Raw genomic sequence first — 21,797 nt, 5'->3', positions numbered from 1 at the left:
ACTAAAAGCTATATATATAAAACACTATATATATATATCTACATACTATTTATATTATATAATAATTACATAACTAAAAATTAATATTATAGATATACGACCAATAAAGATTGGTTTGAGTGAGAAGAGGGGTAGAGCTAGGATTTAGAAAGAATGAGCAAACTAATATAAAAAATCGATTAAAGGAATATTGTGCAAAGATTGAGGGGCAAAATGGTTAAAAGTGTTAAAACTTTGTTTAGCATAACCTTAGTCTTATTAAGGAAAATTTTTTTTTTTAAACAAGAGGGGCAATTGTCCCCTTCCTCTAACACATGCTTCTAACACATACTTCGGCCTTTGAGCGACAAAAATCCCTTAAATAAAATACTTTTGCCTTCTAGCGAAAAAGATCCCTTGAATAAAAAGCTGAGTATCATTCTGAATATAAAAAAAAAAAAAAAGATCGAGTATCAATGATTGTAAAACCAATCAATCAAAAAAAGAAAATTATAATATGAATGTTTGTAAAATTCAACTAGTTCGTTCCTGAAAAACTTTTATAAATCACTTAACGGAAAAATTGAACGAAAGAATTTTATAGACTGACGGAAATAAATTATATGAAAATATTAGCCCATCTCGTAAAATAAGATCGACCTGTTGTATCACTGACTGAGAGGGATTATACTGTAATTTTCTGAAAAAAAAAAAAAAAATCAAACGCATAAATTTCTTTAGCACGGCGCGCGCTAGATTGTAAATTTTAAGTGGCGATTGAAATAAACTTCACGAGAAAAGCTTCATTTCTACAGCTATGGCAGGATTTTGGGGTTCTTTTTTTTTTTTTTTTTTTTTTTTTTTTTAAATCTCGTCTGCTCCTCTTCCTTTAATTACCAGCAAATGTGGCATCGCGATACTAACTGCATTGAATTGCCATTGATGCTGGATTAAGCCAAAACAAAAACAGGTTTCTCTTCTCTTTTCCCCAAATTCAGGGTTATGCATTCATTTTTTTTTTTTCAATTAAGATCGTTGATTGATTTTGTATTCTTGGATGTTTCAATTCCCTAAATGTTTACTTGATCTGTTGTTTGCTCGTGGCTGTAGGAATGGCAGCTGACATTTCAGTAAAGCAGCCGCCAGCGAATCCCTGCTGTGCTGTGGTATGTTGTATACACCTAATTACAAATTTGATAATTGAACTTTGTAGTTCATTGTAGTGTTTCTGTGTGTGTGTGTGTGTGTGTGTGTGTGTATATATATATATATATAATTATATGTACATATTCCTATATTTTTGTGATGATAAGTTTGGGTTTTAACAGTGGAAAGAGAAGTGCACGAAGTTAGAAGTTGGATGGAAGCATCTGAGGCAAGCTGTGCAGATTCTCAATGAACAAATTGATAAGATTCAAGCAGAGAATGCCCGTCTCAAGAAAGGTGTGTTGGAAATTTAAAATAAGCTGTGTTAGTGAGCAAATACTAGTTTCTATATTTTATGTTACATCTTTTTTTTTTCAATCACCAATTAAGGGTTATGTAACCCTTCTTGGTTACAATTTTATAATTAAGCCGGTGGAGAGGAGAGAAAGTAGTAATATTTGTCTCCCAAAATGGGGTAGATCTCTTTTGTATTGAAGATTGGATATAATAGAATTTCACTTTTGCTTGGTTTTAGGATATATAGTCATACTAATAGCTTGGTAGAAAATAATATTTATACATTTTGCAGCATATGAGGAGGAGCGGGAGCGGGCAGAAACTGAGAAAGAGGGTAAAGAGAAGAAGGAATCGACCGTGAGAGTTACTTTAGAGAATGATCTTTCTTCACTGAAGTCCGAGATAGACTCCTTGAAAGAAAAGGAAGTGCAGATGCTGGAGATAAAATGGGAGAAGTGAAGCTTCTTCAGGATTATGTTTCTAAAGTGGAAAATGAAATCACACAGCTCAAAGCACTTCTTGAGGAAGAGAAAGTAAGGGCTGATTCTGAAAAGAAGAATGTGGAGCCACAGAAGAAAAGTGCTACTGAAGCATGGAAACAAGTGAAAGTTGAAAAGGCTAGGGCTGATGAAGAGAGGAAGCTAGCTAATATTGAAGGAAGAAGGCGAAGGAATATCAGCTTCAATTGGAGGGATTGAGGAAAAAAATCAAAGTTGGTTTCAGAGACATTGAAGTTTGAAGAGGCATGCAAACAGTTAGAAGCAGAAAAGCATAAAGCGATCAAGAGAGAAAATGTGCTGATTCAGAACTAGATAAGACAAAGGAGCAAAGGAAGCTTGCAGAAGCAAATGGGAAAAAGGTAATGGAAGAAAAATCTCATGCTGAAAATCTTTCTCAGCTATTGGAGAATGCTAGACGAAGAATTGTGGAATTACAGAAGGAGATAGCTGAAAAGGTCAAGGCTGATAAAGACAGGAAGAATGCAAATACTGAATGGAAGAAGGCTGAGGCATATCGGACTCAGTTGGAGTAATTGAGGAAAGAAACCGATGAAACAAAAGCAAAGTTGACATCTGAGATTTTGAAGTTTGAAGAAGCAATTGAAAGGTTAGAGATCAAAAAAAATCAGGTGACTGAAAAAAGAAAACATGCTGATGCAGAGATGGCCAATGCAAAGGAGCTAAGAAAACTTGCTCAAACAAATGCGAAGTTGGCATTGGAAGAAAAATCTCGTGCTGATCAGCTGTCTGGTAAGCTTGAAGAAAGTAGACATAAAATTAAGAACTGCAAAAGCTGATGCAGGAACTTTTGCCCACTAGAAAAGCAGTTGAGTCTTGTGTTCTTTTACCTGACAAAGATGTGAAAGTTGAGACTAGAAATTTCAAGCTTTTAGAACACAATTGAAGCTTGAAGGGACGAGACTGAAGTATGCCAAACAGTTGGCTAAGTTTGAAAAAAATCACTGTGGTATTCTGCAACAAGAACTAGGCTGCATAAGGCTGGATTCTATTCAAATTTCACAACGCCTGGATGCACTGAATAAGTGGTTCTCATCCAGTATTGAATGTAGAGAGGGTTTGGAAAAGGTTAGTGTCCTCATTTACCTAAGTTATACCAATTTGTTTGTATACTTAATTTTGAGTTACAGGCTTGCTTTGATGATTTTGGTCATGGAATTTATATTAATAAGCATACAGGTTTTGCTGTTTGCTGCTGCTGTCAGATGGATGGTCACCTCGTGACTATTCTGTAAAAGATTCTGGTGGGTAGAGCATACAATTGCTCTCACTTGTTCTTTTCCTTGTTTGAAAAGTTTTAGAATTGCAGTGGGCTACCTTATATGGGTTTAAATTGTTAAGTTGCAATCCTACTTCCTTAATCTGTGGATGAGAAATACAAGTTCTCATTCTCTTCTCCTTTCTCTCTCTTTCGCATTTATCTAGTTTGTATAGCTCGAATATGCATTCCAGATTGTGGACTGATGAGTACTATTCCTCTTTCATGTGAAAATATCAGTGCAAGCAGTTTGGTGTTGGTTGGTGGGGCCTCACATCTAAACAAATAAAACAAACGGATGTATCTTGTTTCAAGTTTATTTGTCAATGTATATTTTAAGCAGTTGCTTCTGGATAGTTGTGTGGCTGTTGTAACTCAGGTTCGTTACCCCTTGTGAAGTTGAGTTTATTTTGTGGCCTGGTTATTTTCACATAGGGGTAGTTGCTTCTGTGCTGTGTGGTCCAACCTACATCTGATAATCCTATGGTGCTGAATGTCTACATTTGAGAACTAATATTCTAGAATTTATTTGCTTCTTTTTGCTTGAAGATTCATTGCTAGCAGTTGTCTTATTCTATATATTCAAAATATGGCAGCCTTTGCATCTAGTTAGCTTACTGGTTGTTTGATGCACTTCACAGGCTGGGTTATTGTCAAAAATGCAAAGGTCAAAGCTAAAGAGGAAATTTGATGATTTAGAACCACTAGAGATGTATGCTCAAAATGAGAGTGAACCTCTCAAGCCTAGTTGTGTGGCCATGGCTGCCTCTAATCCTCTCAGCCAAACCCTGTACTGTACAGTTCCATGGCTTCCAGTATCTCGAGGGAACTGTACTGAATCCATTTCAGGTATTGATTCTAACTTGAAGTCTCTGCATGGAGGCTCCTATAGAAAATTGTTACAGAGTTCTGCAATAAATTCCGGTTCAGGATCTTTTTCTGATGATCAGTTGGTTGGCTCACAGGAAACGGATGCTTTTGTTTCCACATCAGGAAAATTGGCAGAAGAGAACTCTGATTTACAAATGACTACTTCTGGTTTGTCTGGTAAGGTGACCAAAATGCACTGCAATGATTATCCACTGGTGGTTGCTGAGAAGAGTGCTAGATGTCCCTTTAGCATTGATACTTCTGGAAGCGGTATTGGACATGGCAGAAAGTGGGAGATAATGCTTGATGCAATTGAATCTGTTGGATTTTTGTATTCAGAAGGTAAGAAGTTGCATATGGAGATGGAAGAAAAACTCTGATAAGTTGCACATGGAGATGGAAGAGAAACTCTGTCTTGCATGGCATGTTAAACAGGGATAATGAGAAACCAATGGCTGAATTGAATTAGCTAGTGTGCAGGTTGATTCACATGCTAAGCGTGGGAAGAATCACAACAAGAGAAAGGTACCTTTTAATGAGAGAATCATTTTGCATCAGGAGCAGGAGAAGATTACACAAATTGGAACTGAAGTCCACGCTGCTGCAAATGCTGTCAGACATACTTGCCATTCTGCCTTTAATCTGTTGGGGATCCCACAAGAATGCATCCAGGGGTTAGGTGATTCTTTTAGATTCGACTGCAAAACCATGGCAGGGGTTGAGAAAATAGAAAATGAGAATTATATGAAATTGCTGGACTTGGATGATATGGAAGATGAGGAATGTTACAGGAGAGCAATGGAAATGCCCCTGTCCCCTACTCTTCTTGAGATTGAGATTTCTAATTATGAAATAATTGATATGGATAAGTGTAAAGGAGGTGATAGCTTCCATGGAGAATTATCGAATGAGAAGGAAATTTTGGTGCCTTCTCACAGTTTTGATGTTATTGATGCAAAAATTAGTTCCAGGAACTTGAGATGTAGTGCCTCAGGAGCTTCCTTCAATGAATTACTGCATGAGAATGAAGGTCTTGTCAATTCCTTTAATATATTAGGCAATGGAAATGGCTGTTGTGATACTATGCAAGCTGAAAGAGCTTCTGATAGACGGACCAGAGTCTCTGAAGTGGTTCAGATGTCAAACACATATAGTTCTAGTAATGGGGAACTGAAGTTTCCAAACTTTTCATCTGAATGCAAACTTGAATCTATGCATGACAATATTCCTGCATGATATGTGGTGTTCTCAAATTCTAATGACTATAGCAGTGTTTCAAGAATATTTTATGCCACATGGACTTGTCTAGTCCCCTGCTTTCTGGATACTGAAACAAAATGCATGGTGCAAAAGATCTTGCATTTTCTTAAAGTGGAACAGAAATTTCTACCCAAGTAAGTGATTTATATATATTCAAAATATTCTACATGGTCTATTTGCATTGTTACAGAGTTTAATGTGGAATTTATTTGTTTTTATTTGTATTAATGCTGTGTTTTATTTCCATAGGTCTTGATATGGTTATTAAATGGAGTTTCTGAGTTTGTTACATGTTGAAATTAAGATTTTTTTTCTCCTTTTCTTAGGGAGGAGAAGGCTTGTGCATTTTTCACGTTGTTGCTGCTGAGTTTCTCTATGCATGATTTGGGAAACCTGGAAGTTATATGGATAAGAATCTTTCGATTTCGATATGCTTAGATTCTTTTGCTGGCCGAATAAATGCAAGTGAGTATTTTATCTTGTTCTCTATGTTCTAGGTTGCTCTTACAATTCTATAATCTTAGATGTCTTATTTTGGGTTGTTTACGGAGCTTGAGAAATTAGTTTTTTGAATGCAGTGGTGTCCGATGTCAAGTCAAGAATCTCACTTGCAAGTTTATGTTGTTTGGATGAACTCCCCAGTCTTATTGAGGATTTTCTTATAAATGGGCGAGTTATCGTGTGCACTACTGTACCTTCTGAAACATTGGGTGCATGTGATTCGAGGATGAATATCTTTGTCAATGGTATAAATCTAAATTTGTCCTCCAAACCAGCTTCAGCTGACCAGTTGGTGGCAGGGAGCATCATATTAGCATCATTGTGTGCAGCACTAGACCGCATTGAGTTTATTTGTGAGGCTTCATACAACCTTTTGTGGATTCAAAAATATGATATTGATATTTTATTAGCTGCACTGCATGTTTTTGCTTACCTTGGGGGCGATAAATTTTTCTCTATGAAGGAGTACAATTTGACGATGAAAGTGTTAAAGTCGATAATAATTTTTCTTGAAGGCCATTCAGCAGTTGCTTCAGCTTCTTCTTGTTTCTCATCTGTGCATGTGGTTGGAATGAAGTTCCATCCATGTGGCAAATGCCCATTCGATGCAGTTTCAGTGGATATGGTTGTATCAGAGCTCTTGGAAAAGTTTCAGAGTTGTGCTCTTTCAGTATCCATGCATCAGCATAAGGATAATGCTAAACAGTGTTCAAGTCATGAAGAAGTATGTTGTCCTCTTGATACAAATTTTGATGCATCCTGTAGTTTAAAAAATTGTGTGATGCTTCCTACTCACACAACTTCAGTCTGCAATGAGGCTTTATGTTACCTCAGTGATGTCCTATCATTGGTGGAGCTGCTTGCATGCTACATGGTACGTGGTTTACTGTTTTGTGCCTTGTTAAAAACCATTATGTCATTTTTTTTGAGTTTGTTGCTATGTCGTTATCATATCTCCTTTGGTCTGCACATAGTTCTGGATTGCACTTATGCCACAAATTATGGCATAGTATTTCTGTCTTGTGATGAGATCTTGTAATATGATCATAGACCTAGAATTTCAGTTGTCATTTTGATTTTTGATGTCAAATGAAAGTATTGTACAATCATGACTTTTCGGTAAAAATTCTAAGTTCTGATTGCAACTTTGAAAAGTTCAAAATATGAATCTGAGATATATTTGCTACTTTATGTGACAACCAAGTTATTTACAAGACCTACAAAGTGGGGCTTTTTCCTACAATGGTGTTTTGTGAAAAACTAATTCCCTAAATGGTGTTTTGAGGAAAATATTTACCAGAATGCTGGACATTTCAAAGTCTTTTGTTCCAGTCATAGTGTAACAAATGCATTGTTACACTATGCTGCAACAAAACCGATAAATTTTAATTTATTTTGATGCTAGCAACTTTGCAGATTAATATTCTCTCTCTTCTCTCTTTGAGTTGAATATTACACTGTAAGGGAAACAATGTCATAATGTCAGACAAAACATATTCTAAGCTTTGGGAAGGAACGTAAAGTAATGGTAAGATACACAAAGTAACATTAAGATTCCCATGATAAAAGGACACATTGTTACATTTACAGTGTAACAATTATTTAAAAAGTTAAAGAGATTTTTAGAATCGCCCATGGAATAAAAAATGACGCAAGGGAATAAAAATGGGGCAGGGAATCATTGCAGGAATGGAATCATGCTGGGAATCTCATGCGTGAATTATCTTTACAATTGTTATATTATTAGTAGAACAATAGGTGTTTCACAAAATAACAAATTAAATTAAAATGAGTTCATGTTCACTTTTTTTTATAAAATAATTGTTCACTAAGATGGACAATTAATTCTTGAAAAAAAAAAAAAAAAAAAAACGAAATAACAAATTAAATTAAAATGAATTTGACATATAAATACAAGTACTTACCTTTAAACAAGAGAATCACTTTTGCTTTTAATGTTGAGTCTAAAACAAAACCAATACACAATATAATAAGAAAAAAAAAATTTTACTCAATTAACAAATATGTAACAAAAAAAAAAAAAAAAAAAAAACAAAAACAAAAACAAAATTTAAACATTACCAGAGCAAGGAGGAGCACTCGCCTGTAAGTAAATGGGAGAAGCAATGTTCTTTCCATACACATACAGCTACCTACAAAGCTTCATTCTAGCAGTGGAATATTAAATATTCTCCTGCACTTATTACACATTTCTTTCTTTTAATAATTTACACTTCTTACATTTCTTACACATTTCTTTCTTTTCATAATTTACACTTCTTATACCTCTTACACCTAACACAAGAATATTTTCCTTTCCCATAAACATCTCTTTCATATTATTGCACTAACAATGACACAATAGCAATTTTTTCTGGCGTGGGATTCTCACCCATTAAATTACTACAGTTTAAGTGTAACGATTGAAACTTTGCGTTCGTGTGGGAATCTTGCCAAAGAATATATTCCATTGTGACATTGTTTCACTTATAGTGTAACATTCAACTCAAAGAGAGAGAAAAGAGAATATTGGTTTGTAAAGCTGCTGGACAACGACAATGTTAAAATAAATTAAAATTTATTGGTTTGTTGCAGTCATAGTGTAACAATGCATTTGTTACACTATGAATAGAACAAAAGCCTTTGAAATGTCAACAAAACACCATTCTGGTAAATACTTTTCACATAACACTATTTTGGGAATTATTTTTTCTCAGAACACCATTTGGGGAAAAAGCCCTACAAAGTGCCAGTCAATGGATTTAGGCAGAGTCTTTTATTCAAATTGTCAGTCAAAAGAAAAAAGAAACCTAAGAAATTGCATAGCTTTTGTAATTTTCCTCTCCTTAACATTCCTATGGTGTTTTTTGCTCTGCTTAGTAACATTTTTATCTATCATTCTGAGTCTAAAAGCTGACATTTTATGTTTCTCTCACCTGTTCAAATGCAGGACTGGGAGTGGACTTGTGGCAAAATTATCTCTGGACTGCCGAAAATTTTGGGAAGACCTATGCCAGATGACTTTGTTGTTGCTGTTGTTGTTCTCATAGGTCAGGTTGGGAGGTATGTTTGTCATTATTAGTTGTATGTGATGCTTACTGTGGTTGATTTATGTTAATTACCCTTCCTGCCTCCTGAAGTAGTGATAATTTAGGAGCTCTACTGCTCATATTGACATCTTTAATACCTATAATTTTTTTTCCTTTTTATCTACTTGAGAAACAGTTACTTTCAAGAATTCTAGTTCTGCTTCTGCAATTTTAGAACACTTGTAAGCCTAGCTGAATAGCAGTTGTAAGGAACTATGATTACAGGATCCCCCCTCTCCTCCTCAAGTTTTCATAATTTCTTGAAGGAATTTCTTTAATTTTCAAACCGACGTAAACCTAATTTTCTGATTCGATCCTATGAAGGCACTCCTTTGGCTTTATTTAAGGGGCTTTTTAGCCTAAGGACTTATTAGTGGAGAGAGCCTGGAAAAAGATATAGAATTCCTTTGTGCATGAGAAATAGTTCTGACATTGAGCTTGACAAACATTTTTGAACAAGGACATCTCTTCCTTGTTTAATACTAAGTTTAATACCACTCTATAATCATTTTCCTTTTTAATAGAAGAACAAGGACATCTGAAATTTCATGAATTGGATGCAACTGCTTTCTCTTTTTTTTTTTTTTTATTAGGCAAAATTTCCTGATCTAATGCTGATGAGTCAGACCTTAATGGAACCTTCTGTTACCCTAGAAATAAATTGATTATTATTATTCAAGAATTCAAGTTTTTCGTGTTCTTGCTCTCTCTTTTGAATTTGGGACATTTATTTTGATTATCATTCTAATAATATTCAGGCTCGGGGTTGCTGCTTGTGGTTATGAGGATAACGAAGTTGAGAATTTTGAAATATAAATTATCTGGATTTCTTCGTTGGGATACTACTGCCAAATTATCCCTTCCTGTTCAAATTGCAGCCATCACTTCCTTACTGCCATTTGATTTTGAAGATATTATTAAGAGTAATTTAAATCTTCCAGAATATGCAAGTCAATCTGTTTTTACTGATCTTATAAGAAATTGATTTTCTTTACTAAGCAAGGAGCAACAAACCTTGTCGTCTAGTCTCTTACAGTCTGTTGGTGTAGTTACAAGGTGAGTTCCTCACTACTTAAACCATGCTTTTGTAGTTTGAAGTGGTGATGTGCATATTTATCATATATATTTGGATTAGTAAGAGTAACAATCTTATGTGGGTACACCATTTGATGGTTTTTCTCCCATAAGAACAGGAAATTATTTTTTTTTTTAATATGGATTGAGAAGGAAAGAAGAAGGCAATTTTGATATGTGTCTGCTGCGGAGGCCATTTATTCTCATGCAAATTTGTAAATTTTGAACATCTTTCATATTTACATAATTTTTCAGCTTATATAGCTTGATTAATTGATATTTTCCTTTAGTTTTCTGGAAATTAATCACTCTTTGACTGGAATATTTGGAGAAGAATTTGAAGAATTGATAAATGCTTCAATCTATATATGCACCATATTGGTTAATTACCATAAAAATATAGATTAAAAGGAAACTTGATAAATTATACGGTGCTGTACTCTTTTTGAGAGATTTTTAGCTGCTGACTTGGAGCAGTGTTAAGGTATTTGTGCATTGTGTCCAAATTTATTGCTTATGCTCTAGAGTATGAGTTACCATTAGCTTTTCTTCTATGCATGCATGGAGGGAATACTCTGTTCATTTCTGAAGAAATTGAGAGGATCAACCTTACTTTTGACTTGGACCAACCTCTTGAAATTACCCTTGAAGTACTTAATACCCCAAATCCTTCCCTCTGAATAACTTGTATTAACACCCTTATTAGTCCCCAAATCAAGATCCCTATAATTAAGATAGGCAGCCCTTGGATACTTTGAAACATAAGGCTTCATATACCTATGGAGTGACCTAATCCACTTCAAATGCTTCTTTGAAATCCCAACTCCATTTACTTCCCATTTGACTAAATACTGTATATTATACAAATTTCCTTTCCTATGAGGAAAAGGGATTTCTGATTCTAATATTTTATTCATTTTTCCACCATATGGATCCATTATTATAAAAACTAACTCTTCTTCCAAAAATCTCTTCCATATTCCTTCCAGTCCTCCTTTAGGTATAGCTTCTGTCACATAATCAGATTTTGCCTTGAAATTAGCTTTATATAATTGAGTCTTGTCAAGTAATACCTCTAAAGAACTACCTATAGGAAACCCAGCAAAATATAAAGTAGATTCAATCCAACTCATTTCTATACAATCTTCTACTCTCAATCCCAATTCAGGAAAGCTTTTGTTCATCAATGGCGTTAATCGGTCGATCCGGCCAAGAAACAATGCATTAAAAGAAGCTTGAACTGTTCTTATATTTGCAGAGCTATTAACATTTTGTATTATAACTCTAACAAAAAGATCTTCATTTAATTTTTCTGCAGTATATTGCCATTGATGAACAAGCTTGGTAGCGCCTTCTTCGATCGTTTTTGGAATAGTGAAAACAGTTACAGTAAGTGGGACTCGAACTAATTTTATTTTCCAAGAAAGTATAATTCCAAAACTTGCTCCTCCTCCTCCTCTAATAGCCCAAAACAAGCCTTCTCCCATTTTTTCTCTATCAAGAACTCTTCCATTAACATCAATTAAGAAAGCATCAATTATGTTATCAGCTGCAAGTCCATATTTTCTTAACAAAGTACCAAAGCCCCCTCCACTAAAATGCCCACCAATTCCTACTGTAGGACATAGCCCTGCAGGGAAGCCATGAACATTGCTCTTTTTACTAATTGCATAGTAAAGCTCACCAATAGTTGCTCCAGATTGAACCCAAGCTGTTTCATCTTCTGTTTTGATCTCTATTGCTCGAAAATTCATAAGATCGATGATTATGAATGGAGTAGGACATAAGAAAGATAAGCCTTCATAATCATGTCCGCCGCTTCGAACCCTAATTTGTAACCCTAATTTTTTGCTGCAAAGAATGGCTGCTTGGATTTCAGACTCATGGAATGGTGTAATAATAAGAAGAGGATAATTATTTGTACTAGTAGAGTTAACCCATCTTAGATTTTGTTGAGTTGAATGTAAAATAGATGAATATAGAGAGGAATTTGGAGTGAAAAATATTTGAACTGACTTGGTATAGGCATTGAATTCGGTTGACATGCAATTCATGAAATTTTCTTGGATTGGATTTGAATTTGTACACGAAATTAAAAGCAAAGGCAAGCATACTACAATAATAATTACAATGTGCTTCATTTCTCTTTTTTTTTTTTTTTCTCTTTCTGGGGTATATGAAGTTAGTAACCAAGTTTGGTGTGTATATATATACATCTGAGTTTGTTTTGTTTTGATATTAGAAAGAACTTCCAAGTGCAGAGAATTTTGAGAAGCCGGCTTCTTGCTAATTGTTGGTCTGGATTCGTACATGGAGACAAGAAAACGATGATTTCAATAGGGGAAAACTAAACAAAACGACATTATGCTTTTGAGAGCTATTGCGGGTTGTCGTTTCGTCTCAATCGGCAATCCAGTTCCTTCTATTATAAATTTTTTCCCTTGTCTTAAACGATAAGTTCTAATATTGGAAATGGAATTCACTAGATTGGTATCATTTCTTTTTTCTTTTTTATTTTTTTGTGTTTTTTCCTTCTACTTTTCAAAGGAAAAATTTTATTTTTTTTGAAACAGAGTTGATAAAACAAGCAATTTCCCCCTATTCTGAGATATTAAATAACAAAAAATAAATGATAAGTTAAGAAAATAGGCTTTGGAGAACTTAAAATTGAAAGTATTTTGTTGTGCCATTTGGAAGATGTTCCTACAGATTGCAGCATCACTGTAAGGTCCGATGGACTAGAACAGCATGAAATTTGCATCTATGAGTTGTGCCGGCTACAAATACAAAACAGAATAGCCATTTGACACCTCTATCATAAGCTATGGCTCGTCGAAGGTTTCTCCATCTAGTTCTAGCTAATTGTTAAACCTTTTCTTTTAAATGTTGAAAGCACTCTCTTTTAATTGTATTTTTTTTTTTATAATCTAATATTTATAAATATTAATGCTTACTGGTTAAGGAAACGTTTCGTGAAATATTATTATTTTATATTTAATAGCTAATGAACCAATTATTATTACCGAAAATTTTTTGCTGTAGACCATTATAGAAATAGTTAAGTTAATCACTTATAGCTAATATTTATCAATTAACAACTGATATCTACAACAACGGTTAATACCTATTAGAACAATTAATAATACCGAACTACTGTGATTTCAAAATTAGTATTGCCGAATATGGTGTCAGGTTCTGTGTTCATAGGAATTTAACCATTACAGAGGATTAGTGTTTTTGAGTGAACAAAGAGAAAGGGGATCAAGAAAGAGAATTAGGAGTGAAGGAAGAAGAAATTTAGATCGTAATTCATTGATATCCCAAAAGAGATTAGGGTTACAGCTCATGCACACGTGCCTTACACATCAACACAAATAGCCACATAATCAATAATAACTGACTCAGCATAGTTTAACAGTCCCAAAATTACAATCAGAGACAAAAGTGAAATAATAAATTGCAATTAAGTCCAAGTCATTTATTTAATTACTAATAACCCTAACACATGGCTTCAGTTTATGATGGTTTAAAAGAATTTCAAAACCAAACAATAAACAGCAGTTTACCATTTTTTAAAATATAAAACTGAATTTGAAGTAAATCAAAATAAGGGTTTTTTTAAAATGATTTGAAATAAATAAGTTGATTTATACAATTGCACTTATCAAAATTTTCTCTAAATTTTGACAATCTTTTTTTTCTTTTGAAAGAATAGTTCATCAATAAAATAATTAATTGAAAATAAAATAGTTACTTTGTAAATTTTAATTCAAATGAATAATATCCATTAAATATATTTAGATTTAATTAGAAAATTTGGACTCAAAATTTAGTTCAAGTCATATTTTCATGGTTGAAATAAGTTCATATAAAAGTGAGTAAAGTTCTTACTATTAATGTATTCTAATAAAGACAATTTTGATATATAGGTAGGTAAGGTTTGCTTTATTTCTTTCTATTGAAATATAAATGTTCCAATCAACTGCTGTTTCCATCATCAAATTTTAGAGTTTTTTTCTATCAGTTGGTAGCTGATTTGTATTTATATTATTTGGGATGTTATTAACTTCATAAAAATAGTTACTAATAGTTTTAATATCATTATATATATATATATATATATATATAAAAAACAATTATGCACTTAATAGTCATTTTATATTTTAACAGAAATCAGTACCAATATTTTACCAAACACAAATACTAATCAGCTGCCAGCAACTGCTATCAGCTATCAGCTGATATGAATCGTTGAACGAAACAGGCCCTTAATCAGAATGCCAAAATTCAGTGGACAAAATAAATGATAAAATTTACCTACACTCGAATATGAATGACCAGGTTCGATTTTAAATCAGAACCAAATCAAAATTGAATTTGTCAAAATCGGCACTAAATCGTTGTCAACGGTTTTAGTTTCAAACTGTAATCGAAACTGCGCATTTAAGATTCGGTTCCGATTCTTTATTTTTTGAAACCAAATCGGCGATTTTGGTTTAAAATTACTGATTTTGATTTGAAACCGTGAAAAATACGTTCTTAAAGAAACTTCCAACTTATTTTTTTATTTTATTATAATTTTTTAAAGAAACTTTTAATAATTTTATTAAATATTGGTGTGTTTTTTTCAATAGTAATATTTACTATTATTATTATTATTATTTATTCAAACTACAAAACTAAAAAAGCATTTTAAAAAGTATGAAATATAATTATCTAATTTCGGTTCAAAACTAGAACCGGCAATTCCAAAACCATCTTAGAAACTGTCTAAAAATAGTTTGGTTCTAATTCTAACTTTTTTATAATTGAAACCGATAGTTTCAAAACCGAAACCGGTAGATTTGAAATATGGTCATGCCTACTCTAGAGATAACACATGCAGGAGGCGGAGCTAGGATAATTTTTTATAGGGACCAAACAAAATTTGTTGAACTTTTAGTAGTTAAAGATATATAATTTTTCTATATCTTGAAATATAAAAATGTAATTTTCATAAGGTTTTTTTTTTTTTTTTTTTTTTTTTTTTTTTTTTTTTTTTAAATTTCTTAGGCGGGCTCCAACCTCCTTAAGTTCCCACAGAGTTTACACATGTGTATGTCCACATGCCACACAAAACGTGATAATTACCTATTCTCACAAATTTCCAGTTCTGCATGGAAGCATTTCGTTTAAAATATTTTTCAAACTTTCAAACGGTGCTTTAACTATGAATGACATGAAAATATTCTGAACACATTTTTTATTTTTAGCAAATGGACATATTTTCCACTATATTAATAATTGTTTTAAATGATATATGCACTTGAAAAACAAAGGCAGTGTTTGCTTACCTCTAAGTATATATACCTTTGCTCCTATCCACCTCAGCATATACATCCCTCATAGATTGCCTCTCTTTTCTTTTGTCTGCTTGGGCATTTGCCAAAAAGGTTGTTATGGTAAATTCACTTGGAAAACAATTTTCTTTTCAATTATATTATTATTATCATTTCATTTATAATAATTGAATTTCCTGCAGAAAATGTGTCCAAAGGGATTCACTGTTGATCTCTGTAAGCCTCATCTCTTCCAGGTAATTAAAGTTCCAATACTTGTAATAGTTTTATGTAATATTTTATCGTTATTTGATAAATACATTTCAATTTCATGAAACACAAATTTTATTATGGGGAAATACATTTCATTTAGAATTATTATTCTTGGGTGTGCAATGAACCTTGTTGATGCAATGGAAAGTTTAAATTTGATCCAATTAAAAAATTTAAAGAGTTCACAAATAATGTTTAATTTCGGTTTAAATGAGGGTATTTTTAAATATATACCGGAAAAAAGATAAAATAATAATATTTTTTTTTTAAAAACATTTTTTTATTGATTTAGTACATGAGATCACTCATACACTGAGCGTAGGCAAGAAATTTCCTTAAACTTGATTGAGTTGCGATTGAATATTTAATATACTTATTACTAGAAACAACATTTAAACCTCAATTCTAAACTAGTTGGAGTCAGTTAAATTAATTCTTTACTTCGTTTCATTCAGTTTATAGCTAACTGGCTTTAACTATACATATAAATGATGAATTTTTTTTAATTAATTAACCTTTTGAAATGTATATATGACAGGTTGGTTACCTTGGAGAACATTATGATGGATGGGTTCACCAGCCTATTATAACAAAGGAAAGCCCTCGGTTTTTCCAGAGTGAGATTTTGGAGGTAATGTTATATATAAATCATATTTCTTTTTGATAATTAACAATTAATTTCATCTACCCTGTATGAGATGAAATGACAAAGATCTCTTCTCCTTGATCAGAGATTTTGAGTTTAAGCTCTGGATATAGAATTCATTTTAATATTTGGGCGAAAAGCACTTTGGCCCTTTTAGGTCTGCTGAGCATGGATCCAGATTAGTCGAGCCCGTTAAAAAAAAAAAAATGATTAACTTTTGTTTTTTCTTTTTTTGTTTGAGAACATACAGTGGGTGACTCGGTCAGTTTGGTGGGTAGTTCCAGTAATTTGGATACCAATGGCATGTTGGTGCATTTCCATTTCTATAAGAATGGGCCATTCATCTTCTAATGTAGCTTTAATGGTGGTTTTTGGGATTTTTGTTTGGACATTTCTCGAATACCTTTTGCACCGCTTCCTTTTCCACTTCAAAACTAAGACTTACTGGTAAGTTTCTCTTATTTCTTAATATGAGTAATGCATAACTGTTTAAAGAAGAGAAAAGAAAGGAAAAGAAAAAGAAAAGAAAAACTCCACAGTATAAATATAAGATACTGAGTTTGGATGAACTAAAATGGGTTTGGTTAATTTAGGGGAAACACCATACACTATCTTCTTCATGGGTTGCATCATAAGTTTCCGATGGATCGTTTTCGGCTTGTCATGCCTCCTTTAGCAACCGCTCTTTTCTCTCTGCTGGTATGCATTTCTATATATATATATATATAAATATATATATATTCATTTTTCTCACTCTCTTTGTATTATAGTTGATAACAAAATTTATTGAAATTTAGTTACTAAATTTATGTTCCTGCATGTAGTTCTGGCACTTGTTTCATTTTGTGGGCACCCCCTCAACTGCTCCTGCTGTATTTGGAGGTACTTTGCTGGGTTATGTGATCTATGACTTGACTCACTACTATTTACATCATGGTCAACCCTCAACTTTACTGTCTAAAAGTCTCAAGGTAATATTTTCTTGGAAAATATACTAATTTTAGAAATATATTTCTTGAATTTAAATAATTGTTAGGAGCAATATATATCTTGTTTGTGGTTAATTAGTTGCTTCTATTTGGCAGAAATACCATTTAAGTCATCACTTCAAGGTCCAAGATGTTGGGTTTGGAATTACTTCAACTCTGTGGGACATTGTATTTGGAACACTTCCTCCAATTCAAGTGATTGAAAAGAAAGAATAATGTTATTGGAGATGGCATCAATTAATTTTACAAATAGTTTTCTTTGGGGATCATTTGCTTGTCTTCATTATCAATGAATAAGCTCTTGTATGTTGAAGAACCGATCTAGACAAATATATGTATTATTTAGTTTAAATATTAAATATTTAATTTCCTTTTTATGCTGTAATATCATTATGAGCTTGTGTGTTTCGAGTTTATGGTATTAAAACTTATTTGAATAGATGAATTTATTTATTTATTTATTTTTTTATAGAAGGAAGCAAAACTTAAGAAAAATTACAGAAAAGAGGTAGTAACACTTTGTTGCTCAGTAGTCACCAAACAAACAAGGAAGTCCGGTAACCTAGACAAAGAATAAAGGGAATGCCTTTCTAAACCAAATTTGGGTAACCAGTCAGCACAATTATTGGTCTCATAAATGGAGTGTGAAACATGAATATCCCAATCCTGAGCCAAAAACTGCTTGATGTTCCAAACTATAGACTGAAAGATACCATTCCAAGGACGACTATTAGTTACAATATCCACAACTAACTTGGAATTCGACGTCAACTGGTCCTTGCGATAGCCATTGGTGCAAGCTAGATGAAGACCATACCAAATAGCCTATAACCCAGCCATAAGAGAAGCACAGAACCCAATAGCAGCAAAAAGCCCCCTCTCCAGAAACCCATGTCATCTCTTATGAGGACACCAACAGCACTTCGGTTGGAATTGAAACTCACAGCACCATCTACATTGACCTTGACCCACCCATGCAGAGGTTTAACCCCAGAAACAACATCATGGTGTGAAGGAGCATTAAGGAGACAAATTTGTTCTTTATTTGCTATCTACACCGAGCAAGCCAAAGAAAGAATAGCATGAACAGAAAAAGAATAAAACCTTGTCCGAGGAATTAAAAAAAAAAAACAGCATTCCTGTGATTCCGGGCTTGCCAAACCGTCAACTCGAAGACAATAGACCAAGGAATGTTTCTGTCAATAGCCAACCGAGAAGCCAAGTTGGCATTATGCCAAGAACAAAGATCAAAAGCAAAAAAAAGGTCCTGCAATGGCCGAGGAACGAGAGTTTTCCAGACTTCATGAACCATAGGACAGTCATGCAAAGCATGGAGAATGGTTCTAGGACTCCGTTTACAAAAGACCATAACACTCCCCATCACAAAGCTTACGTCGCTTACGTTGAACATAGGAAAACAACCGACCATGGCCTGCCAACCATAGGGTAGTTTGAACTTGTTGGGGGCCACGCCACTTCCCCATGCTATCCCAATTTAAATCTGGCCTTGAGCCATGAACATCATCTTCCTCCATAAGCAAGTCAACAGCCGAGGATATGGTGAATTTACCAGAATTGTGGAACTCCAAATAACGTCATCCTCAATTCCATGAGGAGACATATAGCTATGATTTTCTTGATGATTTCCTCAGGCAAAATCGTATGAAGCCATTCAACTCCCACGTCCCATTAGTACAAATTTCATTGATGAACAGATGCTGTTGGGACGCATCAATATCAACCCAAGCTTCATTAATAAGGGGACCAACATCTAGAAGCCAATGATCAAGCAAAAATCTCACCCTGGAACCCGTACCCACAGACCAACCCAAAGCTGAATTTAAAAAAGGAAAATAGAAACGATACTGCGCCATACGGACGAACCACCGACGCCTTTAGCTTCTTTCCAATCAACAAAATCTCCTTTCAAATATTTAGCTAAAGAACCCGAACCCGACCCCATAAAGAATTAAAATCTTTTTGCATAAGCCAAGCCAATTTTAGCAAAAAAGCCTTGTTTACAACTACAACCTGACGTAAACTAATGCCTCCTTTGGATTTTGGCCGACACACCATGTTGAATAAATTAGAATAATAAAACTCTAATTTATCAAGAAGAAGAAAAACACTCTTAAGAACTATCTAACAAAATTGCAAAGAAGAAGAACACTTAAGAAAGCTTTCAAAACGCTTTTATTTAAGCTTTGATCCTTGGATAATAAAACTCAAATACAAGGGGGGTATTTATAGATTACAAGAATCAATCTACACCATTCATTAAAATAAACACAAACTAATCTAGACCATTGAGATTAAAGAAATACTACCTAATTTTCACCTAACTAAAATGATGTAGGCAATGACATCAAATTAATTTGGTGTCCTAACTTTGACCTAACTTTGAATTTCAACAATTGGGCTAATATTGATCTTTAACACTCCCCCTCAATGTTAGCCCCCCATTCTTTGAATTACGTCAAGTTGACAGCGGAAATGTTCAAACTTTCCAACATTCAAGCTTTTTGTAAGCAAGTCCGCAATTTGCTTATCTATTTTGACTTGCCTCATCTCAATTTCTTCTTGCAGAACTTTCTCTCTAACAAAGTGATAATGTACTTCCACATGTTTAGTTCTAGCATGAAAAACTGGATTTTCCGCTAGACGAATTGCTGATTGGTTATCACAGTACAACGGAACTGCATAATCTACTGGTTGATGTAGATCATTCATCAGTTGTATCAGCCAGGTGCTTTCTTGAGCTGCCATTGCTGCTGCTCGATACTCAGCTTCTGTGGTTGACAATGATACCGTCGGCTGTCTCTTACTACACCAAGAAATCGTTCCAGAACCAAGCTTAAACAAATACCCAGTTGTTGATCTCCTGGTATCATGATCTCCCGCATAGTCAGCATCACAGTAACCAACTAGTTTGCAATCTTTACCTTTCTTGTACAAAAGACCATAGTCAATTGTACTCTTCACATATCTTAGTATTCGTCGAACTACTTCCAAATGATGCTTCTTTGGATTTTGCATGTATCGACTCATCACGCCAACTGCATAAGAAATGTCAGGTCGAGTCAGGGTTAAGTAGATCAAACTACCTACCAATTGTCGATACATCGTCGCATCTTCCAAATCTTTTCCTTCATGTGTACACATTTTGGCATTTGGTTCCATCGGCGTCGAAATTGGCTTGCACTCGAGCATTCCAAACCTCTTCAATAAATCTTTGGAATATTTTTGCTGACAAAGAAATATCCCTTCTTGTGAACGATCAATCTCTAGACCAAGGAAGTGCTTGAGTTGTCCAAGTTCCTTCATTTGGAAACGGACTGATAAATTCTCCTTTGTCTGAAGAACTTCTGCCTCATCATCACCGGTTATGATCAAATCATCCACATACACTAGTACGATAGCTAGTTTTCCTCCATTGGCTTTGACAAATAAGCTAGAATCTGCAGGTGTTACTGAATAACCACTTTGAGTTAGAAATTCAGCAATCTTACCATACCATGCCCTGGGAGCTTGTTTTAATCCATAGAGTGCTTTCTGTAGCTTACACACATATTCATGATGATCTTGACTCTGGAAACCCATTGGTTGAACCATATAGATCTCCCGATCCAGCTCTCCATGAAGAAAAGCATTTTTAACATCCATCTGCCATAAACTCCAATCTTTGTTGGCCGCCAGTGCAAGTAGGACTCGTACTGTTGTAAGTTTCGCCACTGGACTAAACGTTTCATCATAGTCTAGTCCATATTGTTGAGAGAAACCACGCGCTACCAATCGTGCCTTGTACCTCTCGATTGACCCATCTGGACGACGCTTTATCTTGTAAACCCACTTACAGGATATGGGTTTCACATCTCTTGGCTTTGGTATAAGTTTCCAAGTTTGATTTTGCTCAAGTGCAGTAATTTCTTCTTTCATAGCTGTCATCCAATCTGAACTCTGCGATGCTTCTTCAAACGTCTCAGGTTCTGTTACAGCTTCTTCTTTAATTATAGCTGCATTGGCGTATTTGGGATTTGGCTTTCTAGTTCTTGTTGATCTTCGGAGTTGAGATTGTGGAGTTGATTCTTCCGGTTCACTGGACCCATCTTCTTCATCTGGTTGTTGATATACCCCAGTTTGCCAAGGATTCTGGCTTACTGTTTGTTCATCATCATTCTTCCATGGATCTTCAACTTTTTCTGGACTTGATTGAATTTGGACAGTATGCTCCCCCATATTCTGTTGCAGCTTGTCTTGAAATTCTTTTGAGTCTGGCAATACTCCCTTTTCTGAGGTCCATCATGAGGATGCTTCATCGAACACCACATCTCGTGATGTGTAGCACCTTCCACTTGTTGGATCACAACATTTCCACCCCTTTCTCTGGTTATCGTATCCCACAAAGATACATCTGATTGCTTTCTTATCGATCTTGCTACGTAGATTGTCAGGAACAAATACATAGCATACACAGCCAAATACTCGAAGATAGCTAACTGTAGGTTTCTTTTTCCACAATTTCTCAAAGGGTGAAACAAAATCCAACCTTTGTTGAGGAAGTTTATTGATGACATGAGCT

The 21,797-nt window shown here is 34.2% G+C and overlaps 2 protein-coding genes and 1 pseudogene across 4 annotated transcripts; 2 read left to right on the top strand and 1 right to left on the bottom strand.

Moving 5' to 3' along the window:
- Nucleotides 1-352: 352 nt before the first annotated feature.
- Nucleotides 353-12,132, top strand: LOC105637137 (uncharacterized; annotated as a pseudogene). Its single transcript, XR_016322838.1, has 10 exons — nt 353-949; nt 1,090-1,145; nt 1,308-1,422; nt 1,715-3,008; nt 3,840-4,447; nt 4,480-5,466; nt 5,662-5,793; nt 5,907-6,703; nt 8,780-8,892; nt 9,677-12,132. The product of XR_016322838.1 is annotated as an uncharacterized LOC105637137 (transcript).
- LOC149493103 (berberine bridge enzyme-like 22) lies at nt 10,472-12,208 on the bottom strand. Its single transcript, XM_089726599.1, has one exon. The coding sequence runs from the start codon at nt 12,206-12,208 to the stop codon at nt 10,544-10,546; it is 1,665 nt and encodes a 554-aa protein (XP_089582725.1). The 3' UTR covers nt 10,472-10,543.
- A 3,112-nt stretch (nt 12,209-15,320) lies between these two features.
- Nucleotides 15,321-17,657, top strand: LOC105637129 (dihydroceramide fatty acyl 2-hydroxylase FAH1). Of its 2 annotated transcripts, none has more exons than XM_012220538.4 (7): nt 15,321-15,424; nt 15,514-15,567; nt 16,122-16,214; nt 16,480-16,676; nt 16,823-16,928; nt 17,054-17,200; nt 17,315-17,657. In XM_012220538.4, the coding sequence occupies exons 2-7, from the start codon at nt 15,517-15,519 to the stop codon at nt 17,432-17,434; spliced, it is 714 nt and encodes a 237-aa protein (XP_012075928.1). In that variant the 5' UTR covers nt 15,321-15,424; nt 15,514-15,516; the 3' UTR covers nt 17,435-17,657. The 2 variants fall into 2 exon arrangements, with proteins under 2 accessions (XP_012075928.1, XP_012075927.1); XM_012220537.4 differs by having other exon boundaries at nt 15,327-15,433.
- The last annotated feature ends 4,140 nt before the right edge of the window (nt 17,658-21,797 follow it).

This window comes from Jatropha curcas, chromosome 10, assembly GCF_041381405.1.
Source record: "Jatropha curcas cultivar XTBG-Jc1 chromosome 10, XTBG_Jcur_1.0, whole genome shotgun sequence".
NCBI classification, from domain to species: Eukaryota; Viridiplantae; Streptophyta; class Magnoliopsida; order Malpighiales; family Euphorbiaceae; genus Jatropha; species Jatropha curcas.
Note: the sequence above shows the minus strand (reverse complement) of the source record. Positions and strands in the feature narration are given on the sequence as shown.

What these genes read in the sequence shown, in the direction of transcription:
- LOC105637129 (XM_012220537.4), top strand. An exon ending in CCGCTCTTTTCTCTCTGCTG is followed by an intron (nt 16,929 to 17,053) that starts GTATGCATTTCT and finishes TCCTGCATGTAG; the next exon opens with TTCTGGCACTTGTTTCATTT. An exon ending in TACTGTCTAAAAGTCTCAAG is followed by an intron (nt 17,201 to 17,314) that starts GTAATATTTTCT and finishes TCTATTTGGCAG; the next exon opens with AAATACCATTTAAGTCATCA.
- LOC149493103 (XM_089726599.1), bottom strand. Translation starts at nt 12,208, where the DNA reads ATGTATATATATACACACCAAACTTGGTTACTAACTTCATATACCCCA.